The 25,058-nt window shown below is 37.9% G+C and overlaps 1 protein-coding gene across 1 annotated transcript in view; it reads right to left on the bottom strand.

Moving 5' to 3' along the window:
- Positions 1-8,889: 8,889 nt before the first annotated feature.
- C3H8orf34 (chromosome 3 C8orf34 homolog) overlaps positions 8,890-25,058 on the bottom strand; it is a 401,548-nt gene continuing 385,379 nt past the window's right edge. The window contains 2 exon segments of the mRNA XM_066264685.1: positions 8,890-8,929; positions 10,539-10,598. Of these exon segments, the coding sequence (XP_066120782.1) occupies positions 8,922-8,929; positions 10,539-10,598 (68 nt within the window). The 3' untranslated portion in view covers positions 8,890-8,921.

Genomic DNA, 25,058 nt, shown 5'->3' with positions numbered 1-25,058 from the left:
TAGGACAGTAAGAGATGAACAGTAATAACCATCATAAAATAACAATTATAACAATATACGACAATAAAAGTTTTTTGTAAATGTGGTCTCTCTCAAAAAATTTTTTTATACTATAGTCCCTTTTTCACTCAAAGGAAGCACTCTATGGCTCCTCTTCAGCATATCTGAAGTGCCCGCATCACTGCTCTTGTGCTTTGGGGCCATTAGTAGGTAAAACAAGGGGGACTTGAACACAAACATGGAGATGCCGAGACAGTTAGTCAATCAGATAACTAAGTGAGCTGCTAAGTGACTGGTAGGCAGGGCGAGTCTACAGCATGGAGATGCTTGACGAAGGGAGGATTCATATCCTGTGAGGGATGGAGACAGACAAGCCAAGATTTCATCACACTACTCAGAACAGTGCACAATTTAGAACTTATGAATTGTTTATTTCTGGAATTTTCATTTAATATCTTTAGACCATGATTGACCACAGGTAACTGAAACTGCAGAAAGTGAAAGGGGAGTCTACTGTATTTTTTAGAATCGTTAAGTCATCAATCTCCCCATGCCTAAAGTTTGTGAAATTACAGTAAAGTATTGGGAAGGCTTACCCCCCTCCCCCTCATCCTGGTGGAACACAGTGCAAAGGCCTGGGCTCTGGACACTTGAGTTTTCTAGACCTGCCCTCAAACAGCTACATCATCCTAGATGAGCTTAACTCAGATCCCCTTTGTCTCATTTGTCTCATCTATAAAATGGGGTCATCGCCATGCTCCAGCTTGGGGCTGCTGTGAAGATTAGTTGAGATAATGCACATAGAGTGCTTAGGGAAGTAGCTGATATGTGACAAGCCCTCCATACACATACTAACAAAAAATAGCAATTTTACAAAAGATTACTTTTTAAAAAGTAACCATAAATCTGTTCATAAAGCAAATTAAAGGTATGCATAACTTTTGGTTGAGCAAACAGTCTTAAAGTCACTTCTACAAGCCACCTCTCTGTTAACCGCAGCTCAGGTGATGATGTTTTTCAACCTTGACTGCATATAAGAATCATCAGGAGACTCCCAAACACTAGATATTCCAGTTATTTCTCTGGGATTGGATCCCAGCCCTGAGTATTTTTAATAATCTCTCCAAGTTGGTGCAGTTAGTTTTGAGAATAATTTAGGTTAGAAGAATAACAAATATGGTTGGTCCTTTTCAAGTTAAGTTGGACCTGCAGGCTCCAATCTAATCTTGTTCCTAGAGTGTAGCTGTTGTGGATGACAATGAAAGCCAGAGTCAAGTAGGTTATTTTGGAAAACATGGCACTGAAATTGAATTCCGGTTCTCTGATATATGTTAAAACAGTTCCATCCAATCACTGGACCCTCAGAGAGCACTGAAGACCCTGGTTTCTACAGCTGACATCTGCATTTCTACAGTCATTTCTTAAGAAAACAAATAACAATAATATTGCTACTATCAAAAATGGTAATGACTGTCATTTGTTTAGTACTTGATTTATCTGTTATGAACTGAATGTCTGAGTCCCCCTCCCCCAGCCACCTCCAAGTTTATACCCTCCAAAGTGATAGCATTTTAGCATTTGGTGGTGGTTCTTTAGGAAGTGATTAGGTTTTGATGACGTTATGAGGGTGGAGCCATCATGGTAGGCTTACTGTCCCTATAAGAATAGGAAGAGAAACCTAAGTTCTTTTCCTCTCTCCTCCAAAAGACATAGTAAAAAAGTGGCTATCTGTAAGTCAGTAGAACAAAACTCACTGGAAGCAGACTATACTAGCACCCTGATCTTGAATTTCCAGCCTCATCTAAGTATGGCTACTACTATCTACAGACAAATAAATTCTCTTGGTCCAGTGCACTGGACTAAGACACAGTAGGATTGAGCCTCTGTCCCATTCTGATGATGAGAACAGGGGTGTGGCCATTAACTCCTCTAAGCCTCACTAAATGGTGGTGAGGATTAAATGAGATAATGCATACAAGGTACAGCAGAAGTCCATGCTAAGCATTGGAAACAGAGCAGCAACAACATAACTATTGTACTGACACTCAGAGAAGTTGATGATATTAGCTAAATCTACATGACTTCTCAGGAATGCAGCAGGTATTGAAACACACATTTCTGAAGAACAAATCTCATGGTCTTATTACTACAATACACTGTCCTTGCCTTGCCACCTCTGGAGATGTCTGTTTTGGCACAGGAATATTCGTTGTAACATGAAGGCTATGTTTAAACCTGGCTATCATTGGCTAAAATCTCCTATATAAACTTAATTTTCCAATGAGTTTAATAACTGTCAGTACCAAAAAAGTTTTCCAAAGTACACAATTCTGTCTTTCGAACACAACAAACCAAAGACAGAAAAGAAGGTGTTAAAAATGTATCAATAATACATATTAAATTATATAATTAGTTCCATAATTGGTATTCTAGGCATGGGTCTACCTTTGGAAACATAACATCTCTTTTACTCTATTTGGTAAACCTCATTGCCTTGAAAAGCCAACTCCCTTATTTTCCGTCTGAAACTTGAATCTATCTTGAGGTTCTAAAGTCATTTAAATCCAAAAATCAAAGAAAATGCATGAGATGTAATCCTAAATGAAATAACACGCCCGTCTTGCATATATGTCAGTATATACAAGTGTTAAATTTTTTGATAAAATAAAAAAAATTTTAGACTAAAAGTTAAGACATTCTAGATTGCCATTATTTGATGCACCTAGTTGCAAACATCATTTCTCAAGTATAACCAGTAGTTTCTTTCACAGGACCGTGATCACTGATATTTGCTCTCAGCTCAGGAATGTCTACAAACCTAAGTTAACATGAGCTAGCACTGTACATTTTGGAGTCATCATGTTCAGCAAGGAGAGAATCTGATCTAGTATGAGTCAAAACGCTAAGTATGACATTAAGCCATACCATCATGCAGTAACAAATAAATATCTAACCTCCATGGCTGAATAAAAATGTCTTTTTCACTAATATCACCTCTTTAACAAAGGTATGCTAGAACTCTACTCCACATAGTTATAAGCCCAAACATCTTTACATAATACTATCTTAATTTATAACATCGAGGATCAATGCCACAGAAGAAAAGAGTGTGGAGAACTCACACCTCTACTAAATGCCTTGGGCTGGAAGGGCTACATGTCACCACCACTGGTGACCCACTGCTCAGAATTAGTCATGTATCCTGCCTAACTGCAGGGGCCTGAGGAATCTTTCCACATGTCCAGCAAGAAGAAAACCAAATAGAGTAAGCAATACTAATGTCTCTCACAGACCAAAAGAAAGTTATCTCATAATGAATTCAAACAGTAAGTATATTAAAGATCTAAAAAACCTCGGTTTATAACTTGCTGAAGATAGATCCCTATTTGTTTTCCACAATGAAACACAAATTTCCATAGTTCAATTTAATCCCCTAGTAATCAGATCCTGATTATACTCTAAGGAAATTTTCCTGTACGTGCTCATTATCTATACCTAAAAAGTCTTGCAAAATATAGCAATAAAAATATAGTAATAAAAATTCCCACAAGCACAAGAGTTCCCCTTTTCTTCAGAATCCAGGTGGTAAACCTTGGCCAAGTCATTCAATCAAATGCTTGTGGTTTATAAGGGGCCCTTCAGACACAGCTGTAATGTACTACACAGGCAACTGCCAAGTCTACCAGGTTAGTTGCAAGCTCTTTCAGAGGCTCCATTTTTAAACCCTAGGTTGACTATTTCCCCCCAAGAGTCATGTACACTAACAGCCTAACCTCAAAGCCATTCCCACCCCCTGCCATTAGCTAGGCAGTTTCTGAGAGAAAATTGCTGTATTTTTCAGACACTGGGTCATATTACCATTGTCGTCTTGCACGTAGCACTTAGGGATCTCCAGGCACATTTTAAATGGTTATAATAATAGTGAGGAGAGCTGCCAAATCACAGCTCCCACTCACATCCAAATCCACTTATGTTGGCTTTGCAGAGATGGGTTCTATAAACATCAAAGACTCAAAAGAGACAAGAAACCACCATAGACATTTAAAAAAACAAACAAACAGAAAGACTAGTGGTAAGAGAGCCAAAAGCAAGTTGAAAAGCCAACAAACATTTATAGTGTAGGCAAGCCATGATTTGCTGCGGGAGCACAGCTCTGTCCCTGAGACCCAGGGATGCCTGATCCTCCCTCCTGGCCCTCAAGGGAGGGTATCGCAAGCCTCCGCTCAGCAGCTGCCAATGACTGTTTTCCTTAGAACCACCAGAGACTTATGTTTGAGTAGTTTGAGAAAAAAAAGGGAAGATTAAAAATGTTGTAGCAAGATTTCATACTTAAGCCTTTTCCTAAAGATTTTATTTGTCTCTTCACTGGCATTTAGCAAAATAAAAAAGGAATTCTCAAGGTAGGTGTCTCTACCTACAGATTAAAAAGACTCCAAATCGTTCACACCTTATTTTCCTTCCTAAATAAGGAACACGCTTCCCTCTTTCCACTCCTACATAGCTGCTTTTCACTCCATGCACCCACAGGAAGTTTCTGCAGCCTCATGAAACTAGACTACTAAAGGTTGTTCAACAAATGAACCCATGTTTGTCTTGCCTCTGAAATCCAGCTGTGCTTACAGGAACTGAAGACCTTCCAGTGCATTGATTTTGACCTTCTGCTTCCTAGAAACTGTGTGAGCCACCCACTCTGTCCAGTGTATATAAAATCTTACCTCAAAATCACTTTTTCAATCCCATAAGTGCCATTGGTTCTTGAATCTTCCTTCTTCTGTTCAGCATACACACTCCCATTGGGTGATGTTATCTACTGTTTTGATTTCTAGTGTGCTCTGTTTGACCATTTTTAGGTTGATGATGCTCAAAGTCTTGAATATGTCCCCAGTCTCTTTAAATTCGGCATGTCCCCAACTGAACTCCACATCTTCCCCTCATTCCAAATGCATTTCACTACCAGGTGTCTTGGCCAGAAATCTTACCATCTGCAACTCTCCCCACCCACCTGCAATCATCAACTGTCCAAATCCCTCTCCTGTCTAAATACTTGTCTTTCTCTGATGTTGATTACAGGATGTGTCCTAGCCATTCTCCCAGTCTCTGGTCTTGTCCCTTTATGATCCATTTTCTACACTGAAGCAAAATGTTGTGTTTCTAAAATGGAAACCTTATTATACTTGTCCAAAACTCTTCTATATGCCTTGCTTTCCTCAGAATGTAATACACATTCATTATGATGCCCTAATAGTTTCACTGCTACTAAGTTCTCATTTGCGTCATTTGACAATGCTGTTCATCCTCAACATTCCAGCAATACTCAATTGTCACCTCTCATGCCATGCTATCCTTCTCTCTGGGTTTTTATTCACACTGTTCTTTCAAAATACTCTTCAGCTCCCTTCTCTATTACTATGCCTAATTTCCCTCTACTTACTCCAATTTCACCTGAATCACCTCCCCTCATTTAGATTGTAGGCTAACCAAAGCCCAAGATTCCTTATCTGAAACATAGGTTAGAGGTTCTTCACATCCCTTGTTTCACTCTTCAGCTCCATTGAAAGTGACTGTTTGCTAGTTCTGTGTCCATACCAGTCACTCACTCCATGACTGTCACATCTGCTCCCCTACTTCAGGTCCTCTGGTCTAATATGGTATTACATACATAGTGGGCATTTAACTGACATTCGTTGAGTAAGTGTTAGCTACAGCAGGTTGGGGACTTGACATTGTCAGAGGCCTGTGGAGGACTTCTCTCCTTTTCCAAAAGAAAAAATGTAGAGTGATAGTCAGCTCATGTAATATTTCTCTTCTGTCTCTTAGTGTGCCCTGTAGTGACATCATATGAAGAGTCATAACCCTTGCCTGTCTCTTTCCTGAAGGCTCCACCCAAGGTGAACATTTTCCCGGCCTTCTAGAACATCCCAGCCACAGTTAAGATTGTTAACATATTTTCCTTAATATATCTAAATAAGCCTTTATTATATTTTAACTTCTTAACTTCTTTCTCCATTTCCCAGTTTAGCCATTCCTATGTATCATACTTCTCTCATTTTTCTCATGCTGCCAGAGTGAGCTATCCTAACTCTCCATCTGACAGTCACTCTCCTTTTTTCTGTGTAAAATATATAGCTGGTCTCTTTAGCAATGGCTCTCATCCTTAGCTATTCATCAGAATCAAGCAAGAAGCTTTCAAATAAATACTTATGACTAGGGTCCACCTAAATTAAACTGCATCTTAATCCCAGAAAGTGAGGTTTAAGTATTTATGATTCTGATAAGCAACTCATGTTGATGACCACAGGACGCCATATGTAATTTTTGCTAGCCCAGTTCATGCACAGTTCTCTGTCCCATCAATTGTCACCTTATATAAATACTCTCTGTGCTCCAGTAATAAATACCACTTGGTTTTTGCTCTCATCTTCATGTACAGATTTCCATACTGGGTTCATTCTGTTGCTCCCAATAAGACGTCCTAGATTATGATGCCCTGGAGAGTAAAAGTCTGGCCTCCATGTCCCAAAGGTCAGAGACTACCAGTCAGGGACACCTAGAGGCCATGCCATGACTTAGGGCCCAAAGCCATCTCTCTACAGAGGTGATGTTAGCATAGGGAATCTGAGGAACATTTCTAGAAGCCCTTTCTCTGTGGGGTTTTCAAGCCCTACCATTGTAATAACTCTAGATCTTTGTTAAGAAATGCAAAAGAGGCAAAATAAATTATAGGAGCCCAGATGAGTGCCAACAGACTTAAAATTTATGTATAACACTTAAAACAGGAGTTAGGAATGCAATCTAGAGAAATTTCCTGATTTGGGTTCTAGTTGTTTACTGGTTTTGGCTTCTGTCTTTGGAGTTAACAAAGGAAAAAGAGCAAAGATTGTGGGGTGTGTGTCTATGTGTTGTGTGTCTATATGTTGTGTGTCCAGCCTAGTTGGTACTGAGGAAGATTCTCTCCTTGATCAAACTTGGCCTGGCTGCTCTGAGTCCTCTTCTTGACCAGACCTCAAACTTTGCTGGTAAAAACCACTGATTCTGATTCTCAGTACAAATGATTTCATCCTCCAATACACCCTCACTTTAAGAGATTGAACAAACACATAGCTTTTAACAGCTCAAGCAGCATCCCTAGCATGATGACTTCAGCCTAAGTTTTTGTCCTTGAAAGCTTAAGGCTGCCAAAAGGATATACTGATTGTTCCAACCAACACCTGAAGACAGACTCCATTGCCCAGTCTCTGTGGGAGGATAGAAGTCAAACATTGAAAAGCACCAGTGGGCAAACCAAGATGAGTTTTACATGGACCAACCCTCTTCTTTAAAAAAATTTTCATTTCCCCAACTCTGTCCAAGCCCAAGTGTTTAGGTATTTTCTCAGTTCTACTCCCTCATTCACCCTTCAGGACACCCAGTCACCTCTGTACAAATCAAAGCTGAGTTCAGTTCATGCTGCTCTCTCTTCCCTACTGCAATAGCTCGTCACTGATTAAGATCTATTCCTACCATTTTAATTAGTGTCTGGTTTTGTTTGTCTTCGGTAACATTTTTTTAAAATAAATACATGATATCCTAGGAGATCTGATTTCTGCGGTTGATGTGGCACTTAATCGGGTGACTGCCCCCAGAAACAAGTCAGTGGGCAAGAGGACAAAAACTGACCAAGTGATGGTTGGAGGAAAGTAAGGCTGAGATGAATGGAGGCATTAGAGATAACATGTTTTAATGACAGACTATTATGAATACAAGAAACATTTGGGCCCTCAGTTAAACATTTTAGAAGAAATATTCTCTGTGGTAAGGGTATTTAAATGAAGGAGGGTTCTGTTCCTGTAAACTTACTTTCTTGAGTTTTCTATTCTGTTCAAAAATATACTGTGCTCTAAGCCTTTAATTTGTTTCTACCTATAAAACACAACTTTTATGAAAATTAGGTTCATGAGTTTCTATGCACAAGAATATGTTAATGTAAGAAAATGTATTTTTTGATTTAGGAACAGGAATTCATTCATACAATCAGAATTTCTTTGTTTATTCTTTAGCCATGTTCTGGCCTTTAACATCTGTTTCTTTGACATGTTATACAGGTGGTTTTATAATTTAATCATATGGCTCAAAGGTCCAGAAAGAAAACTTAGGTTAAGACAATTCAATAAAACGGACAGTTGAAATACTCAATAAATTTACTTAGACCCATTCACTTAGCATCAACACATAACACATTCCAAAACCAAGCATATATCAAATTTAAAATAGGTGGTCATAATTGGTTTCAATAATTGGATAAATGGTCAAACAATTTTCATTGCATATGCTTTGGGGCATGCATTTCATTCCTTATTGATCTTCTTTATTAAATTATCATATCAATGATTTGTTTTGCTAGGAGCAGGGATGGTTATTTCAGGAAGGAGTGGGGGTGGGAAACGTGCCACGCTGCCACACGTACACACAGGGCAGGTCATGGTACCAACAGCTAACTCCCAGCGATGCCTAAGTGGCAAATCTTGGCACGTGTGGGTAAATACAATGTTTATTAATCTAAAAAATGAGAAAAATATTATAAAAATAGAAGAAATAGAAAACCCTAGACAAGTTAAAATACAGAAAAATTTTAAGCAAAGTTATTTGAACCAGGCAATATTTATTGTATCAAATAGTAATCTTAATAGATATAAAGTAATCTAAACCCAGGCCACTAACCGGGTCAAAAGGCAGCAGGCATCCTGACCACCCCAGAATCCTTTGCTAGTGTTCTCCAATTACACATTTAAGCAACCCCTGGTTACAAGAGGACTTGTTTGCTACTGATATTATAAAAATAACCATTCTTTAAATTATTACACATAGTACATAAAATTAGAACTATACATAAGGATTTGAATAATTGCAATTTCCTTAAGGACCACTTGCAACCTCTGCCTGTTTCACAGACCTGTAGGAGAGAAACAGAACAAAGCAAAACATGCTTAATAACATGTCTGTAGTGTAACATATTTAAAAAAATGCATTAATTTCATCCACTCCTCTACTTATGAACAGTTAGGTTTTTTTCTATATCTTGGCTATTGTAAACAATGCTGCAATGAACATGGGGGTGAATCAAGTTATTGAGACGTTTTTGTTTGTTACCATTCAGACAGTATTCTACAGATATAAATATATAATTGTGTGGGTGTCTGTATTATATATAACAAAGATAAATTACATTTAATATACTGTCTTGTCACTCACTATTTTATGTAAAACTATTATAAAAATTTTCCACATCAGAATATACAGATATACATAGATAGATGTATCCAATTAATATCAGTATATCTACTTAAGATATATCTCATCCTTTATAATAGATGCATCATATTCCTTTATATAGATTGCTATAAATTTTTAATCAATCCTCTTTTGTTGATCATTAGGTTAATTTTTCTTTTTTTACATATCCTCCATATTTTATTATAAAATAGTTTCCATGTTTTACTATAAAACGTGTGAAATGAACATAATAATATTTTGGTAACTACAAGTAGTACATTGCAAAAAATAATTCCTTTAGGTGATTTATTAATACCAAATTATTGGGTCAGTGAGTAATTAGAGCAAAATAAAAGTGAATGAACTGCCAAAGGGGTCAGTGTACTTCTCGCTTCATGTAGAGGCTGTATGATCACGTGGAAGGGGATTTGCAGAGAAGTGACTGGCATTATATTGGGAGAAAAGTAGATGTTTCTAAAATTCTTTCTAATTTTGATACAATTTGTGACATACTTAAAAGGAGATACTGTGAACTATTCACCTTTATATACCCAGTCCACAGATTACTCTCATGTCCATGGATCTGAAACTGTTCTGAGATGCTGTATCTCCAGCAGCTATTTAATAGTGTCATAGAGTCCATGTCTGCACAGAGCAGGAATATGTTTTCATTTCACATATATTTACAAGTGATTTTCAACCTGGCCAGTGACTCAGTTCATGGAGCATCAGCCTGGTGTATGGACATCCTAGGTTCAATTCCTGGTCAGGGCACACAGGAAAAGCAGCCATCTGCTCCTACCCCCTTCCTTCTCTCCTTCTTCCCCTTCTGTAGCTACTGGCTCAATTGGCTCAAGTGTGGGCCTGGGTGCTGAGGATAGCTCCACTGGAGCCCATCAACTTCTGGCACTAAAAATAGCTTGGTACTTGAACATTGGCCCTTTATAGGGTTGCCGGGTAGATCCCAGTTGGAGAGCATGTGGGAGTCTGCCTCACTATCTTCCCTCCTATCACCAAAATAAAATAAAATGTTTTACAAAAAAGTAATTTTCTGCCAAAAAGAAGGGCACAAAATCCCCATCCCAATTCCTTAATGAATATAGACTCACTGAGGAGCCCAAAACACACAAAACATCACAAAAAGAAGAAAACATTATTCAGAGTACTTGGAGAAAAATCACATTATAGGTCCTGAAGACTATCTATTTTGAAAATCAGAACTTTGAGCAGTTGTAGGATAGTACCCGAAATTACCTGACATTGATATTAAGTGCCCTGAGCAAACATACCAGAGTAGACCAGAGTAGGACAGGAAGAGCACGGGACACAAAGAAGAAGATCAGTAGAACCTGCACAATGAAAGAAAAAGAGATAACATGCTGGACCAGGAAAAAGATCTATCAAACATAATTCCCTAGAGGTTTAACCAACTTCTCATAAAGATTAATTGAAATTAATATTAAAACTACATTTATAGTCTAAAGTGAGCTGTAATTATATATATGGCAACTATTTAATAGTGAGTATACTCTCATTTCATAATCCATCCTCAATTAAACTTTTATTGCTTTTTATTTTATTTTTTTAATAAATTTTTATTAATGGTAATGGGATGACATTAATAAATCAGGGTACATATATTCAAAGAAAACATGTCTAGGTTATTTTGTCATCAAATTATGTTGCAAACCCCTCGCCCAAAGTCAGATTGTCCTCCGTCACCCTCCATCTAGTTCTCTGTGCCCCTCCCCCTCCCCCTAACTCTCTCCCTCCCTCCCTCCCATGTCCTCCCTCCCCCCCCACCCTTGGTAACCACCACACTCTTGTCCATGTCTCTTAGTCTCACTTTTATGTTCCACCAATGTATGGAATCATGTAGTTCTTGTTTTTTTCTGATTTGCTTATTTCACTCCTTATAATGTTATCAAGATCCCACCATTTTGCTGTAAATGATCTGATGTCATCATTTCTTATGGCTGAGTAGTATTCCATAGTGTATATGTGCCACATCTTCTTTATCCAGTCTTCTATTGAAGGGCTTTTTGGTTGTTTCCATGTCTTGGCCACTGTGAACAGTGCTGCAGTGAACATGGGGCTACATGTGTCTTCACGTATCAATGTTTCTGAGGTTTTGGGGTATATACCCAGTACAGGGATTGCTGGGTCATAAGGTAGTTCTATTTGCAGTTTTTTGAGGAACCACCATACTTTCCTCCATAATGGTTGTACTACTTTACAGTCCCACCAACAGTGAATGAGGGTTCCTTTTTCTCCACAGCCTCTCCAACATTTGCTATTACCCGTCTTGTTGATAATAGCTAATCTAACAGGAGTGAGGTGGTATCTCATTGTAGTTTTGATTTGCATTTCTCTAATAACTAATGAAGCTGAGCATCTTTTCATATATCCGTTGGCCATTTGTATCTCTTCCTGGGAGAAGTGTCTGTTCATGTCCTCTTCCCATTTTTTAATGGAATTGTTTGTTTGTTTGTTGTTGAGTTTTATGAGTTCTTTGTAAATTTTGGATATTAGGCCCTTATCTGAGCTGTCGTTTGAAAATATCAGTTCCCATATAGTTGGCTGTCTGTTTATTTTGATATCAGTTTCTCTTGCTGAGCAAAAACTTTTAATTCTGATGTAGTCCCATTCATTTATCTTTGCCTTCACTTCTCTTGCCATTGGAGTCAAGTTCATAAAATGTTCTTTAAAACCCAGGTCCATGATTTTAGTACCTATGTCTTCTTCTATGTACTTTATTGTTTCAGGTCTTATATTTAGGTCTTTGATCCATTTTGAATTAATTTTAGTACATGGGGACAGGCTGTAGTCGAGTTTCATTCTTTTGCATGTGGCTTTCCAGTTTTCCCAACACCATTTGTTGAAGAGGCTTTCTTTTCTCCATTGTGTGTTGTTGGCCCCTTTATCAAAGATTATTTGACCATATATATGTGGTTTTATTTCTGGGCTTTCTATTCTGTTCCATTGGTCTGAGTGTCTATATTTTTGCCAATACCATGCTGTTTTGATTATCGTGGCCCTATAATATAGTTTAAAGTCAGGTATTGTAATGCCCCCAGCTTCATTCTTTTTCCTTAGGATTGTTTTGGCTATTCGGGGTTTTTTATAGTTCCATATAAATCTGATGATTTTTTGTTCCATTTCTTTAAAAAATCTCATAGGGATTTTGATGGGAATTGCATTAAATTTGTATATTGCTTTGGGTAATATGTCCATTTTGATTATATTTATTCTTCCTATCCAAGAACAAGGAATATTTTTCCATCTCATTGTATCTTTTTCGATTTCCCTTAACAATGCTTTGTAATTTTCATTATATAGGTCCTTTACGTTCTTTGTTATGTTTATTCCTAGGTATTTTATTTTTTTTGTTGCAATCGTGAAGGGAATTATTTTTTTGAGTTCGTTTTCTAATATTTCATTGTTGGCATATAGAAAGGTTATGGACTTTTGTATGTTAATTTTGTATCCTGCGACCTTACTGTATTGGTTTATTGTTTCTAATAATCTTTTTGTGGAGTCCTTCGGGTTTTCGATGTATAGGATCATATCATCAGCAAAAAGTGATAGCTTTACTTCTTCTTTTCCAATATGGATGCCTTTTATTTCTTTGTCTTGTCTGATTGCTCTGGCCAGAACTTCTAGCACCACGTTGAATAAGAGTGGAGAGAGTGGACAACCCTGTCTTGTTCCTGATTTAAGGTAGAAAGTCCTCAGTTTTATGCCGTTTAAGAGGATGTTGGCTGATGGTTTATCATATATGGCCTTTATCATGTTGAGATATTTTCCTTCTATACCCATTTTGTTGAGAGTCTTAAACATAAAATTGTGTTGTATTTTATCAAAAGCCTTTTCTGCATCTATTGATAAGATCATGTGGTTTTTGTTCTTTGTTTTGTTGATATGGTGTATTACGTTAACCGTTTTGCGTATGTTGAACCATCCTTGAGATTCTGGGATGAATCCCACTTGATCATGATGTATTATTTTTTTAATATGTTGTTGTATTCGGTTTGCCAGTATTTTGTTTAGTATTTTAGCATCTGTATTCATTAGAGATATTGGTCTGTAGTTTTCTTTCTTTGTGCCATCCTTGCCAGGTTTTGGTATGAGGGTTATGTTGGCCTCATAAAATGTGTTTGGAAGTATTGCTTCTTCTTCAATTTTTTGGAAGACTTTGAGTAGAATAGGAACCAAGTCTTCTTTGAATGTTTGATAGAATTCACTAGTATAACCGTCTGGGCCTGGACTTTTATTTTTGGGGAGATTTTTAATAGTTTTTTTCTATTTCCTCCCTGCTGATTGGTCTGTTTAGGCTGTCTGCTTCTTCATGACTCAGTCTAGGAAGGTTGTATTGTTCTAGGAATTTATCCATTTCTTCTAGATTGTTGTATTTGGTGGCATATAATTTTTCATAGTATTCTACAATAATTCTTTGTATATCTATGATGTCTGTGGTGATCTCTCCTCTTTCATTTTGGATTTTATTTATTTGAGTCCTGTGTCTTTTTTCCTTGGTGAGTCTTGCCAAGGGTTTGTCAATTTTGTTGATCTTTTCAAAGAACCAGCTCCTTGTTTTATTGATTTTTTCTATAGTTTTTCTGTTCTCTATTTCATTTATTTCTGCTCTGATTTTTATTATCTCCTTTCTTCGGCTGGTTTTGGGTTGTCTTTGTTCTTCTTTTTCTAGTTCCTTAAGGTGTGAAGTTAAGTGGTTTACTTTGGCTCTCTCTTGTTTGTTCATATAGGCCTGAAGTGATATGAACTTTCCTCTTATTACTGCTTTTGCTGCATCCCAGAGATTCTGATATGTCGTATTTTCATTTTCATTTGTCTGTATATATCTTTTGATTTCTGCGCTTATTTCTTCTTTGATCCATTCATTTTTTAGAAGTATGTTGTTTAGTTTCCACATTTTTGTGGGTTTTTCCCCCTCTTTTTTGCAGTTGAATTCTAATTTCAAGGCTTTATGATCAGAAAATATGCTTGGTACAATTTCAATTTTTCTAAATTTGCTGATATTGTCTTTGTGGCCCAACATATGGTCAATTCTTGAGAATGTTCCATGTACACTAGAGAAAAATGTATACTCTGTCGCTTTGGGATGAAGTGTCCTGTAGATGTCTATCATATCCAGGTGTTCTAGTATTTCGTTTAAGGCCACTATATCTTTATTGATTCTCTGTTTGGATGACCGATCTAGAGCCGTCAGCGGTGTATTGAGGTCTCCAAGTATGATTGTATTTTTGTTAGTTTTTGTTTTAAGGTCAATAAGTAGCTGTCTTATATATTTTGGTGCTCCTTGGTTTGGTGCATATATATTAAGGATTGTTATGTCTTCTTGATTCAACTTCCCCTTAATCATTATGAAATGACCATTTTTGTCTCTGAGTACTTTTTCTGTCTTGTAGTCAGCATTATTAGATATGAGTATTGCTACACCTGCTTTTTTTTGGGTGTTGTTTGCTTGGAGTATTGTTTTCCAGCCTTTCACTTTGAATTTGTTTTTATCCTTGTTGCTTAGATGTGTTTCTTGTAGGCAGCATATAGTTGGATTTTCTTTTTTAATCCATTCTGCTACTCTGTGTCTTTTTATTGGTAAGTTTAATCCATTTACATTTAGTGTAATTATTGACACTTGTGTGTTCCCTACTGCCATTTTATAAATTGCTTCTTGTTAGTTTTGTATCTAGTTTGATTCTTCTCTTTTGTTTTTCTATCATTTGTTTTTGTTTGTTTGTGTTCCATACTTCTTTCCTCTGTTGCTACCTTTTTTAAGTCAAGTGTTTTTGTGGTGGTTTTTTTAAGGGTGGTTACCATTAAGTAATGAAAAGGGTACCTACCATATTCATTGTAGTACCCTATCTTATAAGTATTTCTGCACTTCATCATCCTTTGCTACTGTTAATCTCCATCCTCTCTCTCCTTTTTTTCCTTTGTTGTCACAGTTTAAGTTTGGTTTTATTGTGTTCTTGGTGGAGCTGTTACTTGTGGTGTTGTTTTCTTTTGTTCTTTGAATCTGGTTGGAAAACCCCCCTTAGTATTTCCTGGAGTGGGGGCTTTCTGTTGATAAATTCTCTTATCTTTTCTGTATTTGTGAATGTTTTTATATCTCCTTCATACTTGAAGGATAGCTTTGATGGGTATAGTATTCTTGGCTGAAAGTTCCTCTCTTTCAGGGCTTTAAATATTGGGGTCCACTCTCTTCTAGCTTGTAGAGTTTGTGCTGAGAAATCTGATGATAATCTAATAGGCCTTCCTTTATATGTTGTACTCTTCTTTTCCCTGGCTGCCTTGAGAATTTTTTCTTTGTCATTGGTTTGTGTCATCTTTATTATGATGTGCCTTGGAGTGGGTTTGTTGGGGTTAAGAAAACTTGGTGTTCTGTTTGCTTCTTGAATTTGAGGTTTTAGTTCCTTCCACAGGCTTGGGAAGTTCTCGTCTATTATTTGTTTGAGTATATTCTCCATTCCATTTTCTTTCTCTTCTCCCTCTGATATACCTATTATTCTTATGTTATTCTTTCTGATGGAGTCAGACAATTCCTGTAGGGCTTTCTCATTTTTTATTATTTTTGAGTCTCTTTCTTCTTCTCTCTGTTGTGCCTCAAGTTGTTTGTCTTCTATTTCACTAATCCTATCTTCAATCTGGGCTGTTCTGTTAGCTAAGCTTGTTACCTCGTTTTTCAGCTCGTGAATTGAGTTTTTCATTTCTGTTTGATTTGTTTTTATAGTTTCAATTTCCTTGGTAATATATTCTTTGTGTTCATTGAGTTGTTTTCTGATCTCCCTATATTGCCTTTCTGTGTTTTCTGGTATATCTCTGAATATTTTTAAGATTTCTATTTTAAATTCTCTGTCATTTAGCTCCAAGGCTTCCAATATGTTAAGTCTTTTCTCCATAGATTTTTCCACATCTATTTGTGTTACCTCTCTTTCTTTTGTATCCATAATATTCAATTTCCTCTTTCTTATCGGCATCTGAGGGTGGTCTTATTGATAGCACTAATTAGAATTAATAAAGAGTAAAAAGAAAAAAAAAAGGGTAAAACACCCCACAAAAAAAACAGTAATAATTTATTATTTCCCCCTTTTTTTCTCTCTTCTCTTTCCCTCCTCTCCCCTCCTCAGGGAAATATCGTGCCTATAATGGAGGGCCTGATTTGGGGTGAAGAGTTCAAGGGGCAAAAAAAAGGGAGTAGGGACCTACTAAATGCAAAAAAAAAAAAAGGAAGAAAATCTTAGACAAGCATAAGATGATTTGCTTGTAAGTGATGGTCAACTAAGAGATATAATGAGAGGGATAAGAGGGAACCAGAAAAAAGGACCAAAAAAGAATAATAAAGAAGAAAAAATAAAAATAATAAGTAAAAATCTGTTGTATTAAGTGGAGCGAAGACTAAATACAATGGAGACCTTGGGTTGGGAGGACCCAAAATGCCACAAAAATAAACAAACAAGAGAAAAAAAATAAAAACAAAAGCAAAAAAGAGAAATAAAGCCAAAAAAAAGCCTTGAGTCCAAATTAACTAATTTGTTCGTGATTGAGGATTATATGGGAGGAAAGTAAAATGAGAAAAGAAAAAACGAATAGAAAGGAAAAAATAAGAAAAAGAGAAAAATGAAGGAAGTAATAAAATAGGAGGAGAAAAAAACAAAATAAAGCAAGACCACAAAAAAAACAAAAGAGGAGAGAGTGAGAGTTAAGTGTTTTGGAGTATAACCTTAAAGGAGGGTGAGGATGAAGAAGAAAAATAAAATGCAACACTCATGGGTAGTGTAGTTCAAGAAAGGGGAAGCATAAGATGGGCAGAGAATAGAAGGACCAAGGTGGAGGAAATAAAGGCAAAAAGATAGAAGAAACAAACAACAACAACAACAAAAAAAAAACATTAGTGGATCAAGTTGTAAAGTCTGTGGGTTTTTCTTGATTTTGAGAGGTTAACTTCTTCCTTTTTCTTTTCTCTCCCTCTTCCTAGTCGGTGACTCTGTACCCCAGGCTCTGCCCCTGTGTCACTCTTAGGTAGGGATTTGCAGTTGATGGGATTCTATGGCAATGTCATATAATTGGCTTTAGTCTTGCTGGAAGTAAAGGCTTGTTGGCGTTTGCAGGGTCCAACGATGAGAGAGTTTGCTTTCCTGGATTCTCTCTCCTAGTCCCCCCTTTCTGAATTAGCAGCCTGGTGATCCAGCTATAAGGCTGCAACTGCTTCTGCCTGGGGAGTAAGAGGCTCAAAGAGCTGGGAAATCCCCACTCTATCCCCACTCAGTGCAAGGCTTTGGGAAAGGCTCTGAGAGTCAGGGCCTCCAGTGTAATCAGGCGGGGGTGGGAGTCAATTGTTGTCAAGGTGACTGTTCAGCGCCTATCATTTAGTTGGACCTCTCAACCCAGGCTTTCCACACTTTGTAGCCTGTTTTTGCAGGGAAGAAGAGGCACTAGTCTCTGCTTACGACTAGTGTAGTATAGACCTTATTATCTGCCAAGTCCTTCTTGTTAGCGTTTATCCCTGAATATGGAGGCTCTATCAATCAGAAGTTGCCCCCGCCCCTTTAGCGAGAGGCACTAAAAAATATCACGCCTCTTGTCTTGGATCGCTGAACTGAGAGAGATCTTATCAATTAGAACCGAGGGTGCGCGGATTTTATGGGTTAAGCTAATTTCAGTGATTGGGTCGCAGCTGTGCTTCCGAAGGTATTTTAGGCTGCCTGCGCGCACCCCTCCCCCAATGCTTGATTGTTATCTTGAATGGCTGGGTGAGGGTGAGGTGCCCCGCCCACGGAGAGAATCTCCCAAGCTTCTCCCGCTCGCCCCGTCGCTGGCGGCTGGACCGCACCAGGCGCAGGATAATGGAGCCCCCTGGGTGTGCGGGCCAGCAGGGCGCCCTGGGCGCGTGGAATGCCCAAGGCACACGCGCGAATGGGGCACTCCGGGCACAGGTGGCCGGCAACCCCCACTCGCAGTGTGCGGGCCGCTGGGAACGTCAGCGGTGCTCAACCGGACCGGGCGCGCGCGCGGCGGCTCATGGCGGCCGCTCGTGGTGGCGGTTCGCGGCGCGGCGGCTCGCGGGGTCTCGCAGCAGCTCGCGGTGGTGGCTCGCGTCGGCTCGCGGTTCCCAAGTATATGGGCTGACTCACCGCAGGCGCACTCCCTCGCGGCTTGAATGCTTGAATGAGCGTCGCTGCTGCGGTAGCTTCCTCCACACCCTCGTCTCTCAGATTCAAGTGATAACAGTCCTTTTGTTTTCAGTTTGTGTGGAACTCCGGAATGCTCCGAGGATAAATTTTTCTGTTTCTAGTTGATAAATTTGTTGTGATTTAGGGGAGAGCTATCGGACCACTTCTCACGGCGCCATTTCCGTCCTTGCTTATGGTCCTTTTATTGCTTTTTAAACAAATCCAGGGCAAAATGCTCCTCTGGATAGTGTTCTTAATACATATGTGGGCTGCAGGAAGATGCTATCTAAATCAAAGTCATGATTCTTATGTTCAACATGAGTGAGGCAGGAAAGACCTTAACACAGTTTAGTCAGGATTGGAAATATACATTTCACAGTATTGGGATGCTATAATATTTGTAATTCTCTGCCACCATCACAAAATTATTATGAGAGTTACATACAGTAGTGCATATACATACATATACACTATATCTATAACATTGCATGCTAAATGCAATTCCTCCGAATGCATCCCTGAGGCAGGAGAGCTGTGCCTAGTGGAACAGGTTTAAAACCATGAGGATATAAAACAGAGGATAAAAGCAGATGAAAAAAAGGCATCAATACACACCAAATATATTAAAACCTCTTAAAAGTCCCACAGTAAAGAAAATTATGTAACCTAATATTTATCAAAGTGATTTGATAATAGATTTTTATGTAACTCATGTTTAAAAATTCTATAGAGACCCACTGGGAGGAACTGCTTCAACTAGAGGCATATCAATGCAGCTGTTGCTTCTTATAATTCAGCAGCGAAATAGAATTGGGTTTTGTACTCAGACCTGAAACCAAATTCTGGCCCCACACCATCCTATACAGGTTACCTAGAGCCAGTTAGCATTGCTCAGGATCCTCCACGGAGGAAGGTTATCAGTGACATGCCTTTGGAAGTATCATTGAGTAGTGGGCATTTGACGGTTTTACAGTATTCAAATTTAGATAAATAAGAACTACAGAGAACATTTGCACTGAAAGTGGTGATTCTATATGAAAAGTAGATGCTTTATTGGTACATTTTAACAAACTTAACACATGGAAGGGTTTTGAAACAACAAAAAAAATGATTCACATTTTAGTGTTCTTTACCACCCAAAGATATTAAAGGTGCTGGCAAGAGGCCAGTTGAGTGAATGCTCTACATTACTGTTTCTCAGATTTCAAGGGTATCAGAATCCCTTTTTTAAAACACAAATTTCTGTGAGCCTCACTGTCAGACTTTCTGACTTAAGTAAATGTGGGGTAGAGCCCAAGGACATTGCATTTATTACAAGTTCCCAAGAGATCCTGATGCTGCTGCTGGTGGTTTACGTACCAGGCCTTGAGCATCAATGTTCTACATAACATGGACTTTATGGTGAAGGAGGCCACTCTTGAGACGAAGGAGTCATGATGTGTTTGGGTCCCAAACCAAACCAAAGTGTAGGTGTAGTCGGAATAGAGAATCTTAAGTGCACGAGGTTGGGGACAGCAGTAGATTATCGTAATCTAAAATTTTAGAGTTGGATGCTATTTCACATTTGACAAGAAAAAAAATGCATTATTGTAGAAGACCACTAAATTTGAGAGGGCCAAGGAATGATAGTGGTAGGACAACAGATAAATTACCCAATCGATAGTTAAAATTTCCTAGTAGGAGTTGTGATAGATAGGAAAGCAACAAACCAAATGTAAGCATTCCTTATGTAAGAATAGAAACGATTGGTAGTATTACAGTGACAAGGAAAAAATCCAGACAGTAAGACAATAGCATGAGCCTAAAAAAAGGAGAATTTCAAGTAGAATGTTAATGTTCCTCATGGTGTGACCACCATTTCAAGACACATGGCAGTTGAAAGAAAGACCAACTTCCCTGGTGAAGGTTAACAGGGAAATAGTGTCTTCTAGAAGAACCCATTTCAAAGAAGGCCAAAAAAAGAGGTATGGAGAGATGGAAAGTGTTCTTTGACTAGCATTGAAGGACAATCAGTTTGCAAATCAAATTCCAGTAGCACAGGAAAATATATCAATGGTGTTTAAGAATGAAAAACATGAGATGATTTTATTTTGATAGAGGCAGTCAGGCAAAGCAGAGTGGACAAGGGAAACAGGAATAAAAAACAGAAGTATCTGACATCAAGTTTCTGAACCGAACTTTGGCATAACACTGTTCTTGTATGGCAAGGGACTTCAGTGTCCAGTCTCACGTGGCTTCCCTCTGGGAATTAGAACCAAATATTATATAAGAGGATAGCCCATTATTTCCCATGCTTGTAGAATGTAAGGAATGAGGTAATTTGGTTGGGGGAGAGAGCAAACAAACAAAAGAGAAGCTATAATTCTGGAAATAAAGACAATTTGTTAACAGATTAGAACCCTCTTCTCGAATGGTGTAGGTACAGGTTTATTCAGTGAAAAAGAGCAGCATAGATCACTTGAGGCAATGCATTACAAATGCGGGTGCAAGGGGTGATTTTTCACGCTGCATCAAAGCACCAGGGTCATTACAACTCTGAATTATCATGAACCCAGAGGAACAACAAAGTGAACATTTGAAATGTCACTGAACACATCATGCTTGGTTGTGTGTACTGATACACTATTTATCATATAAATTTGTCCATGTTTATAATCAAGAGCTTCCTGAATAATCAGAAGATGGAGACTCAGGTTTGGCTACTTCTCAAGTAATCTTCAAAAATCACTTCACCAATTTGAACTAAATTTAATCATTCATTCAATTCATTCAGTAAATATTGCTAAGTAAATAAAAAGTGAATGTATAAATATTTATTAAATAAGTGTGTGTTAAACAATTACAATATAAAATATAAATACTAAGACTAATTTTTCCCTAATAGGTTAATTTTGGGAATTAAATATGTGGAAGTATTTATAAATTATAAAGCCTATATAAGTAATGGAAACTTTCTGAAAATTATTTTGAATGTTAACAAATGGATAATCCTCTTTTTCTTAATATGAAGGAGAAAGTCAAATTTACATTTGCGACTATAAAGAAAAAGTATGTTTTTGGTCTGAAGAATGTTTAATTATACTAAAGTTGATATAGAATTTTGGACTATTTAGTCAACATTTCAAAACAAGTCATTTTGAAGAAATCTGGCAGCATTCTTCGAACAGTTGTTCTATTTTAAATAGCTTACTCTGGGATTGAAAACATGCTTAATGTAATTACTAAATGTTATTTATTTTATTCTGTCAAAATTTTAATTTTTATGTTTATCATATATGCCTCCCTTAATTTTCTGGATGACTTTGTCTGTAGATAATAATTCAGAGCACAGTTTAAATATAACTAAATCAAGTTGACGTTATATTAAAAGCAGATTTCCGGACCCAAATGTATTACTGCTTGTTTCCTTTTATGTCAGTTTTTCTTATTTTCATGTTCCATAGTATTTCTTTATGATACAAGCTCCTTCAGTGCTCCGTGAAATACCTCCTCTCTGGAAACTGTCCATACACACGTTCTTTGCACCTTCCTACCTCTCTTAGCTTCTAGAGATGGAATGACATTTCAGAGTGGAACATAATGACCCCGGATTACTGTAGAATATAAATTGCACTTATTAATTGTGTATTCTTGTGAAAGGGTATTTAACAAATCTGAAATTATAAAATCTGAGTACTATCACTCACACATTAAGTTGCTATGGGGATAGCCCTGGCCCGTTGGCTCAGCGGTAGAGCGTCCGCCTGGCGTGTGGGGGACCGATTCCCGGCCAGGGCACATAGGAGAAGCGCCCATTTGCTTCTCCACCCCCACCCCCTCCTTCCTCTCTGTCTCTGTCTTCCCCTCCCGCAGCCAAGGCTCCATTGGAGCAAAAATGGCCCGGGCGCTGGGGATGGCTCCTTGGCCTCTGCCCCAGGTGCTAGAGTGGCTCTGGTCGCGGCAGAGCGACGCCCGGGAGGGGCAGAGCATTGCCCCTGGTGGGCGTGCCCGGTGGATCCCGGTCGGGCGCATGCGGGAGTCTGTCTGACTGTCTCTCCCCGTTTCCAGCTTCAGAAAAATACAAAAAAATAAATAAATAAATAAAAATAAAAAAATAAGTTGCTATGGGGATAAAAGGAGATTCTACCAAAATTTAATAAATGTCAGTCCTCTTTCATTTCTTCCTCCTGTTTATATACTGCTTACAAAAATTAGGGGATATTTCAAAATGAATATCAAGTGATTAAAAAAGGAAGCACTTGATTTTTTTTATTAAGAACATCAGAAAAAAGCAAACAAGTCAAAGAAAGTTGTTTGATTATGCAAATGAGATGCAAAACCAACTTTTATTTCATTGGTGAAAATGCACTACACAAAAGACTGAAATTTCTGGAGTATCTGCATATTCTCTGATCCCTTAATTTTTGTGAGCAGTGTATATAACTTTAAAATGTCAAGTAGTTGCCTGACCAGGCGGTGGTGCAGTGGATAGAGCGTTGGACTGGGATGTGGAGGACCCAGGTTCGAGACCCCAGAGTCACCAGCTTGAGCATGGGCTCATCTGGTTTAAGCAAAGCTTGGACCCAAGGTCGCTGGCTTGAGCAAGGGGTTGCTCAGTCTGCTGAAGGTCCATGGTCAAGGCACAGATGAGAAAGCAATCAAAGAGCAACTAAGGTGTCGCAACGAAAAACTGATGATTGATGTTTCTCATCTCTCTCCGTTCCTATCTGTCTGTCCCTATCTATCCCTCTCTCTGACTCTCTCTCTGTCTCTGTAAAAATAAAATAAAATAAAATAAAATAAAATGCCAAGTAGTCATCATAGGCTCTATGGAGAAAAGGAATGTTATAATTCTAAATATTAATATATCCCCCAAATTGACTTTGTAGTTCCTTTTTATATTAGGCTATAGAACAATGTTCCCAATTTATTATTAAATCAATATCTATTAGAATATATGCTAATTATCAGTGACAAAAATTTATTATGCCATATATTTTAATTTCTGTGCTGAGAACATTGATTTTCCCCCTCTTTTTGTGAAATAAGTACATAAGTCTGCAGTAGGAGGAAAAAGGAGAATGAAGTAATAAGGTAGATTGGGATCACTGATGGTGTGGTGGCAGGTACCCCAATTAGTAGGCATGAGACAAACTCGTACAGCCAGGAAGAACATGTGAGAGCATTGCATAAGGTAGCAATACCACCCATGACCCCGTTTGAGGGAGCAGTCACATTTTTGGCCCCAAATTAGGACTACATAATCCTTCTCTCCTCTGAAGCACCATTAGGTATATTAGAGGTGACAAGTTGAATGCAAAAGCTGTAGAATGATTAAGAAAAATGAGCTGTGGCTTTACAAATGAAAAGATAAATCATTCCTAGTTAGTAAATAAAAGGCTGAGAGTATTTGGCAGGCAATGCTAGAGGAGAGCCTTCTCCTTCACTCCCATGCACTTACTGTACCTCTGAGAGTTAAAATCTGGGAACTGAGCAAACACAGATGCACCTGAGTGTGAACCCTTTCTTTGCAATTTACTAGTCTGAGGACCACAGGGAAGAAGGAGGAACTTAGATGAGTCTCCTGACTCTCAGTTTTTCCCACTTCATCATAGCTACTAGGAAAAAAAAAATTGCCTCACAGCGGCATAATTATATGACACATGTATGCTCACAAAAAAAGTGAGTTCATTAGTGAGGTGCAGTGAGAACTTAGTAAGTGTCTGGGAACAAATTTCATGCAGCAGTAAGAACAAAATTTCATTGATAATAACACCAGTATCGGTACATAGAAACCTAATAAGAAGTGAGAGAATGAAGTTCTTATGGGATAGAAGATAAACTAAATATTGTCATAAACTTTTCTGCATAAATAAAAACCACTTTATATATTATATCCTAAGCCAAAAACTAAGAACTTAGAATTAACTAATATTTACCAAGCACATGCTATGTATTTGACACTACGTCTGACACAAGTTAAAGCAATAAAAGGTAAATCTTTTATTATTCTATAAAAACAAAATGCAATAATGTGAAAATGTGCTAATTTACACAAATTTGTTGAAATATACTAGTAAGAAATTGATAATCCAGTAATGAGTGGGTAAATTATTCAGATAAAACATCCCACTAAAAACATGTAAAATAATTTTTAAAGCATGTGTGGAGTTATCAGAGACCTTTCAAAACAACCAAGTAGTACATGGCCAATATACAGGAAAATATGGAAATAAACAGAAATAAGCATGAAATTTGGGGACATGCTTCCTCTAAAGGTACCAGCTAGAAACAGAAGAAAATCCTGAGAGGCTGACAACCAAAGGAGCGATTGCAAAACTCTTATAGTCTGGCAAGACAAGAATTGGAGCTCCAGTGTTACTGAGGAAGGTGTCCCAAATAAGCACCCTAGGTTTGGGGTTGGTACTCTGAAGGACCATACTGTAGGAGAGGAATAAGGACAACATGGAACTATGCTGGCCCTCTCAATCAATCAAGCCCAACTTAAAATCCCATTTTGAGGGGCAGGGGTTTCAAATAAACTAGGGTTGCTAGCATTCCAATACTTCTTTCAGAAGCAAAGTAAAATCTTCTCTGAAAGAAGTTAACCTTATCCTTGACCTCAAATTACTTTTGTAA

Source organism: Saccopteryx bilineata, chromosome 3, assembly GCF_036850765.1.
Source record: "Saccopteryx bilineata isolate mSacBil1 chromosome 3, mSacBil1_pri_phased_curated, whole genome shotgun sequence".
Lineage (NCBI taxonomy): Eukaryota > Metazoa > Chordata > Mammalia > Chiroptera > Emballonuridae > Saccopteryx > Saccopteryx bilineata.
Note: the sequence above shows the minus strand (reverse complement) of the source record. Positions and strands in the feature narration are given on the sequence as shown.